Source organism: Polistes canadensis, unplaced genomic scaffold (genome assembly GCF_001313835.1).
Source record: "Polistes canadensis isolate GaletaPanama2010 unplaced genomic scaffold, ASM131383v1 scaffold_45, whole genome shotgun sequence".
NCBI lineage: Eukaryota > Metazoa > Arthropoda > Insecta > Hymenoptera > Vespidae > Polistes > Polistes canadensis.
The window spans coordinates 510313-519437 of record NW_014569592.1 but is presented as its reverse complement, the minus strand read 5'-3'; the positions used below and the strand labels follow the sequence as shown (position 1 = coordinate 519437).

The 9125-nt window shown below is 29.5% G+C and overlaps 2 protein-coding genes across 2 annotated transcripts in view; one reads left to right on the top strand and one right to left on the bottom strand.

The window, feature by feature from the left end:
* Positions 1–1654, bottom strand: part of LOC106785058 — a 3549-nt gene extending 1895 nt beyond the window's left edge. Inside the window, exons 1-6 of the mRNA XM_014745200.1 lie at positions 1482–1654; positions 1187–1296; positions 857–913; positions 598–738; positions 270–364; positions 50–170 (exon numbers count right to left, since the gene is read on the bottom strand). Of these exons, the coding sequence (XP_014600686.1) occupies positions 50–170; positions 270–364; positions 598–738; positions 857–913; positions 1187–1296; positions 1482–1558 (601 nt within the window). The 5' untranslated portion in view covers positions 1559–1654. The remainder of the gene's footprint in view (positions 1–49; positions 171–269; positions 365–597; positions 739–856; positions 914–1186; positions 1297–1481) is intronic.
* LOC106785122 (ecto-NOX disulfide-thiol exchanger 2) lies at positions 1640–8942 on the top strand. Its single transcript, XM_014745305.1, has 10 exons — positions 1640–1833; positions 1962–2226; positions 2318–2907; positions 3008–3225; positions 3311–3505; positions 3615–3798; positions 5667–5773; positions 6546–6740; positions 6846–7155; positions 7238–8942. The coding sequence occupies exons 1-10, from the start codon at positions 1785–1787 to the stop codon at positions 7453–7455; spliced, it is 2331 nt and encodes a 776-aa protein (XP_014600791.1). The 5' UTR covers positions 1640–1784; the 3' UTR covers positions 7456–8942.
* Positions 8943–9125: the final 183 nt, after the last annotated feature.

The window sequence follows — 9125 nt, the reverse complement described above, 5'->3', positions numbered from 1 at the left end:
TTAAATTATTATTAACAATAACTGTGTAATCGTAATTATAATTTATATTATTCTGTATTATAACATTCGTCCGTAACAGAATTTATTGTTTCTGAATACAACCAATCTTTCCATTCATCATTAATATTATTTTCCATAGTAACTTCTTGAAATATTTCGCTTCTTCCGACCTAATCAATATATAGAATAGATATTATAAAAATATTGCTAGTGTTATGTGATATTTACAATAAATATTTTTTTTAGAATTCTATTTAAATATAAATTACCTCATGAAAATTTAACTTTCGGAACATATTTATACTTCTTTCATTATCAATCATTATTTTCACTCGATATTTTTGTACATTTAATGTATCGATACCTACACATATAATATTTTGTAAAAACTTAATACACAAATTAAAAAACAATATTACATAAATATACATACATAATGCATGTGTAATTAAGGGCTAACCCTTGGTTTACTATGATAAGACTTTCATTCTATAGAAGTTTCATGTAAATGAAAATCGAATCTTACAGATACATTTTTTATCTTTTTCTTTCTTTTTAACGAATTAAATATTATATATAATAATTATTAATACAAACCATAACGGAGCATAAGTAATATGGCTTCCCACCCTCTTCTTTTACTTCTGCTTTCTTTTTCTGCTATCATGATTTCAGCTTCCGCTGTATGTTTACATTCCATGTCGTTAAAAAATAAATTAGTATCACCGATCATGGCAGCTATATATACCGTAATAATTAAACAAAAATTATTTAATAATAGTATACTGATTATATCGTTAATATGTATAATTTTTAAATATTATTTATTTTATAAGTTTTAGAGGTTGCAACATACCGATTTCATCCCCTGTCGAATGGAAAATCGTTTTGTCTAAAATGATGAAGGTACATTCTGAAAATATATACAAATTTAATATACATATATTTAAATAATTGTTTCAATACGTATTTCGTAATGTTATAATAATTTGTCGTTTGAGTTTCTCAAATTAATGGCGGATGAATTTGCTATATTACGTATACATTTGTTTGCTATTATCTATGAAATTACGTAATTTTTGAGGATTTGAAAAAAAAGAATATTTAAAATAATTTTTTTTATATTAAATAACAATAAATATCTTCTATATATTTTGTTTGATTATTAAAATAATATTTAATTTACTCTTCTCATCCAATAGCCAATCTTTTTGCATTTCATATTCTTCCGCCAAAGTTAGTGGTTCCGATGCAGTGAGATATTGCAATTCTGGTGACTTCATCCATTCGTGATACCTAAAAAAGAAACATATTTAAATAGTTAATAATTTAAAATATACGTGTATATATATATATATATATGATTTAATTTTATTTCGCTAAATATGGAAGATATTTATTTAGTTCATTAAAAATGGTGGAATTGAAAGAGTTGAAATATTAGATGAGATTTAGATGTTTAAAAAGATATCTAATAATACCTTATAACATGTTTTTTCTTATAAGGAATTAAAATAACACTTTGACCGATAATACGAGTGAACTTGTTTTTTTTCATTATGCCTAAGAGATTAATTAGAAAATCTTAAATTCGTTTGAAAACGACGATGGAGAAGAGGTTATCTTGTCAACGTTCATCGATACTCTGCCATATTGAATTTGTCGGGAGTATGATGTTCCAAGGGATCGAAATATTTCTGTAATATTTTATTGTGCCGTACATTGTATACTTATTACGACATATTTTAAACTATTTATAATATTCACAATTCGCATCAGGAAAAATGGCTTATAATTTCCCTGGAGTACCAACCGCAGCTATGTCGCCAATGGGTAAACCTCTTCGTTATAATAATTATACACCTTCACATTCTATTTATTGCATATGATATAATTATTATATTAATAAATATCACGAAAAAGTATTTTTAATCAGAAATATTGATTTTTCTTATAATAAGGTATGGGTCCCATGGGACCATTAGGACCAATCACAGGACCTCAAAGTTTCATGGAACTTACTGGTCAAGGATTTCCTCCTTTGCCACCACCTATACCTCTTCCTGGAATGAACGACTCGCCATTAGAATTCAGTACAAACAAAAATCAACCCCCTGTTGTACGTGAAAGTTCAGAAGATAACAATGACAGACGAAATGATAAGAATGACAACAGACGCGAACGAGACAGTCGCGATGGTAGGGAAAATCGAGATAACAGTAGAAGGTATTTATTATTTTTGTTAGTTGCGTGTCGTTTCAAAGTTGTTTTGAAGAAATATATATTTAAATATTAATGTGTGTGTGTTTCGGTTTAGATCAAGAGGTGATCGTAATGAACGAAGGGAAAGAGATCGAGATAGAAGGGAAGAAAGAAATGAAAGAGATCGAAGAGAGGATAGAAGAGTAGAAGATAGAAGCAATAATATTAATTCAACGAGTAACAATAGTAGTCATAGCAGTTCAAATAATGCAGATATGCAATCTAATACATCAAGCAGCACACCTAGTTTAGGACCACAAATGGAATCGGCAACAGGAGTTTGGGGAATGGGTGTTGGATATCCTATGATGGGAATGGGGCCAATGGGACCAATGGGTCCAATGATGGGTGAAATGACATTAGGTCCACATATGGGTCATGCTCATGGTTATGGTCCAATGAGTATGGGAATAATGCCACATGATAGTGGTATGATAGGTACTCCAATATTAGGACCTGAACAAATCATGACAGATACAGCTGCTCAAATAATGACTGGCGCATTGCCACCACCATCTGCTCCACCGCAAGGTACTAAGGACATTATACATTGCAAAAGTTGTACATTGCTTCCGCCAAATCCAAATGCACCACCGCCAACTACAAGAGAAAGACCTCCAGGATGTAGAACTATTTTTGTTGGAGGTACATATCTTATATCTTATTATTTTAACTTTTATTGATATAAATTTTTGATTCTTTAATGTATCACTAAATATATTCTTAAAGTTTAATATATTCATAGGTTTGCCAGAAAACATGACAGAGACAATTATTCAAGAAATATTTGAACGATGTGGTGAAATAACTACTTTACGTTTATCTAAAAAGAATTTTTGTCATATACGTTTTGTTTTGGAAGCTAGTGTCGACGCTGCTATTTATCTATCTGGTTACAGAGTAAGAATAGGTTCTAATGGAGATTCAGCTAATACTGGAAGACTTCATGTAGATTTTGCACAAGTACGTTAATAATATTATTTTATTTTACATTTATTTTCATTTCATATTTGTATGTTGTATAATACATGTGCAATATGTGTAATAGGCAAGAGATGATCAATACGAATGGGAGTGCAGGCAACGGCAATTACAACGAGAACAGCGTCATCGAGAGAGAGTAGAAAAGGAACGTCAGCGTCCACCATCAAGTCCACCGCCTGTTGTCCATTATACAGATCATGAAGCTTCAAACATATGTGAGAAAATCAAACAGGATGACACTTTTATGAAAGCTGTACAAGTAAGTCTTTATATTTTTATTATTTAGTCCTATATCCCAAAATTACTAACAAAATAAGCATATATAAAAATATTGGTGTGATCCTATATTTTTCATTATTTATTTACAGGTTGTTGTAACATGGCTCGAGCGTGGAGATTGTACAAAACGCAATGCCAATACCTTTTACTCAATGATACAATCAACAAATTCTCACGTTCGGCGATTACTCACGGAAAAAGCTGCATATGAAGAAGAACTGCAAAAAGCAAAGGAAGTCATGAAAGGCAGAATGCAAGGATTGCTCATACAGTGTACGTGTATAATTTCTTCTTATTTTGTCATGTGGGTCTCTACTATTGTACATTTAACTTTGTATGCAGAAGTATACTGCGTACATGTGTCGCTTTATCTGGTAAGTTTATTGTTGTGATAAATCTAAACGAGTTCCTATCCTCATCCAATTTGGATCTTACCAACAAATTCCAAATCATTATAACAACGATTTGGTCGATATATAATGAAAGCATATATTTCCTTCTTTTTTTTTATCATTAAAGCAAATATTACACATTATAATGTGGTAAATAGCAAATTTGTTTAGTATATTATCCAGGTATAAGCAAAGGTATGTCTCATATTTTTCCAGTTAATCAAATACATATGTTACCGTTAAAGTGTATAATTCAGTTAATTTATGAGATAACTTGGTATTTATATGAAATAATTAGGGATTTTAGGGAAAGCATATAAAAAGAATTATGTTATATATTTGAACTAATTTCTTTATAATGTAACTAGATATTAAATGAAATAACGTTAGGTGTCTAGTTAACGTGATAAAGTAAAGGTTGATAGAACAGAGTATTTGCTTTTAAAGTACAAGAAGAGGTAGGAACAGATAATTATGAGCATTGTTGTAGAAACGAAAGCTAACTTAAAAACGGATCAAATCTTAATCTCATATTTTGATAGGTCAGTGTAGTTATTTTATGGTTTAGTCGGTTATTTTATGAATTAATGGCTTTCATGTTTTAATGGTAACATATATATTGTAAATATACATATCTTAAAATCAAAAAATAATTTAAAATGTATAAAATATTTCAAGGTAATATTATCGAAATTAGAAGAGGCGCAAATAATCAATTATTATTCTATAATAATCTTGTTTTAAAACATATTCAAGTTTGATTACATCATTAAGTAACAATCATTTCTACTATGGTCAATGCACATTCAGGGACGACTTGATAGGGAGGACAAAGAAAATAGGAGTGCATAAGGTGGGTGACGAATGCTGTCTTTCGATTCAGACTCTGATAATTATAACCAATGTGCACAGTTCATCATAATGTTCATCTAATAGAAACATAGTGTACTGAGAAGTTGCATGCTTGCCAATGCTAAGAATTAAGGGTGATGGGCTATATTCTCATAGTAAGGACAATTTTAAATTGCTATTTTTTATAATGTCCTTTACTTAAAATTTTTTAAATATTATATATATATTTATATTAAATTAAAATAAACAGTAAATAACTATGCATATGTTATAAATACTCAAACAATATATATATTTTTTCTTTTATTTTTTTGTTAAGATAAAACAAATACATTTTAAAATTGTCTTGTACATTGGAAACCTCCGCAGATTGTAAGTCATTAGGCATAAATTATATGACAAATAATGCATATTTTCTTGTTGAATATAAGCACTGTTTGTCCAATCAACTTTGAAATAGATATTGGCAGCAGAGGTACAAGGTGTGAAAGGAATTAAGAAATAATATAATTAAATATAAATGTGTTTATTAAGATTAGTCGTTTACATCTACAAACTATACTGACTGAAGCTTAGCATGATATATATGAATTTGAAAGGACTATCATCAAGAATACCTATAAGTACATATAAATTGTGCTGAATTAGAGGTATAGTTAAAATATTTAAAAATTCTAGAAAAGTACTTTTGTCAGATTTGGTCACATACCTGCAGAATTTAAGCAAGTATATATATAAAATAAGAGAAAGTGAGAATGACAGAGTGAGAGAGAGAGAGAGGAAGAAAGGGAGAGTATATTTATAGTCCAAAAACAAATGTAGAGTTTGAAAAAAGGTGTACAACAGAAGATTTGTTGTGTTTTTGTATGCAACATGCGACATCCATGTCATCAACAGTCAGTCAGATCGAACGTGTCTTTACTGCGGCTAGCCACAAGAAGGTGTGGGATCATTTCACTAAGGCTCAACGGAAGAACATCGAAATGTGGAAGAAACAATCTTCGGTATGTATGTGCATTCCCACACCAGCAGAGTGTCCAATATTTTTCTTTTATGAATAATTGACAGCAACCTTGATTAAGAATTTATTATTTTACATATTGCTTATTTGTGCAATTGCATGATTCCTATCATAAGCCAAGCACGCTCATTTTGCAAAACTATTTTTCGAATATGCAGGTAAGTATAAAAAAAAAAAAAAAAGGAAAATGCTTCATAAAATGGTCAGACACATGCTTTCTGCACGCAACAATTTTAAACTTTTGTTGGAAAAAAACGCTAATGAGAAAGGTAATGCATAATTTGAGCTACGTAAGTAGGGCAAATACCCATTGGAAATAACAGGTAATCAAGATCTAATGATCTTAGTAACAGGAAATAGATCATTAAATGACCGGCATGGATTCATGAAGAATTCATGTTATTAAAAATGAGTTTTCTCTCAAAAATATTATTTCTTATACATACATATTTTATTTCTGTACTTCAAACATATATCAATCTCTCAAAATGAACAAAAGAAAACTCCCCACTCATTTAATATTTTCTATCGATTGAATATACTATCATGCAAGCTTTGAATTACAGAAAATGTAGCTTTATATTTTTATATGTTCCAAGCATTGTATGTCAATTATAACAATGCATATTAGAAAAAAGTCATTATTTTGTAAAATGACAACCCGTGCTGATCCAAAAAACAGCATATTATGCATGATTCTGTGTAAATATTAATTTATTTTAACTTCTACCAATTTAATAATTTTGACATAATAGGAAATTAAAGCAGTTCAATTAGAAGAAACTCTTATGGAAGGGGAAGGTGAAATGGATGTCTCTGATTGCGAAGAAGAACCACAGAGGAAAAAAACACGTATTCAATCTGATAATAATGATGATAGTGAAAAAATGCAATCTTTAAAAGAAGAAAATGATAGTTTAAGATGTCAGCTGGAAGCATATAAAAATGAGGTATAAAAATTGTAAAATTGTATTTATTTATAACTAGATAACTCTAAGCATATGTATACAACATTTTTGCTCATTTTAATATTATGAAAATATTTATTTTTTCAGGTTGATTTATTGAAGTCAGAAACAAAGTCAGATATTGATGCAAAAGATAAACAAATGAAAATGTTGCAACAAACATTAAAAGGTATGCAGGAACAACTATTACAGTTTAGAAAGCAACAAGCACAAGATGATCAAAAAATAAAAGATTTGACTGTCAAACTTAATGCCACCAAAAGAGAAGAACCTCGAGAGAGTGAAATAATAACTCTTGATAAAGATGATGATATTAGTGAAGAACCTCGAACACCTAAACAATTAATTTTAGCATCTAATTTTGTACAAGTTACACAAAAAGATGCCAAACTTATAGGTAAAAAATTATTCCCTCTCTTTTCATTTATATTATACGATATTACTGTAAAATTAAATGTATACTCTTATAATGAACGTAGGTTTGATAGCTACCTTTTTGCATATTCATCCATTTGGTGCAAGTGTGGATTATCTATGGTCATATTTACAAAAATTAGAACCAGGAATCAAACCAAATGAAGTAGAAGTTTTAATGCAAAGATTTCCACAAGTTTTCAAACAAGAATTATTTGGAATTGGAGCAAATATGGAAAGGCGGTGGCAATTTTCTGGTTTTAGCGTTTATCGAAACCATTAGAAATGAAACATTTCTTTTAATTATCGAATCATCATTATTATGATGATACATACTTTTTAACTCCACGTATTATACAATAATAATTATTGTATATAAATTTTAATTGTTTTCTCAATTTTATATTTCACAACTGAAATTTAAAATTAATGTCTATGTGATATTTGAGAGAAACAGCATATTATCAATTTGACGGTCGAACTTATGTTCAAAATTCTTTTATCTTAAGGCGGCATTTGTCCAATAATTTTCACGTGATACCAACGTAATGTCACCGGATGGTATAGTGTTTTATGATACGCATAATAAACAACGTAGTACGTTATTAACTCTTTGATTGCTATGGACGAATATATGCGTTCAGCGAAGGCTATCGATGTGAGACGATTAAGAAAACTAGATCAAATTCAAACGTAAGGGAAACACTTTAACATATGCTGAGGCACGCATAACACTTAAAGTTTAGTGCCCTATTAGATCACGATTTCCAATAACTCCTCTGATGAGGTACGTTCCACATCTAAGATTAAAATGATCCCGATTAGGGCATGATCTCATGAAGACTCCTCATATAAGGCACAAAACAAATTACTCTCTAATAAGACTCGGCTTAAGATGACTTCCGTAAAGGCTAATTAAGAACTGAATTACTACGGGTTCCTGATTCTATCTCAGGTTGTGTCTAGGACTCTTCGTCCAGAAAAGTGCTCATTTCCTCTAGTATTAGGGTTGATGTCTGATTGTCCACTCTCTGGTGTTCTTCTATGAAAGATGTCATACCTTTTCTAGAGCTTCTTCCCACCAAATAAGCCAGTAAATCCAATGACTAGTGGCCACTTGTAATTTTCAGACTGCTTAATGAGTTCAAAATGCAAGAATAATTCAATACTCGGTTTGCATTCAAACATTAGTATGTCTGCAATGTGAATAATTTCTTTGAACGCGTATGTGTATTCAAAGATATTTTCTATCTTATATATCCGAACATGCAAGTTATGGCGTTTTAATACTTGAATATTTGTGAAACAACAATATACATTGTAAATGAGAATGTTTCATTTCGATTTGCTGATAAAAAGTATAATATTACGCCTTCAGCGATCGCAACTCATGTAAAGTGTATCAACTTAGAGCATTTCATGGTCAAAGGGTTAATCAGTAGGAAAAAAAAAGTAAACAATTATATTTATTAGTGTGATTTAATACTATATCAAAGTTTCATGGATTTATGATAATCTAATGTACTTGTATAACATATAATTTTTTTCCCCTATTTTCTTTCTTTTAAATTTTAATCATACATTGTTAAAAAATTGATCCCTTAAAATCCAAAGATAATCTAACAATTATAAATATAACGCTACTCTAATACAGTATCTTTTTAATAAGAAATGCGTGTATGTGTCACGTGTGTGTATGTAGTTGTATATATTTATATGAATTCTTATGTTCCCATGAATGTAAATAAATAATTTATATTACAAAATATATAACAAATGTTGAGATTATTCAAGTATAATATGTAAATTTTTTAATATTAAATATAATTATTATTTATATCTTAATGAGAGAATCTAAATAAAAAAAAAAGGAAAAGTCTGCATCATTATCGTATATTTTCAACTATAGTCGCATAATAAATTCATTTCTTAGACGAAATTTTGAGAATGCAA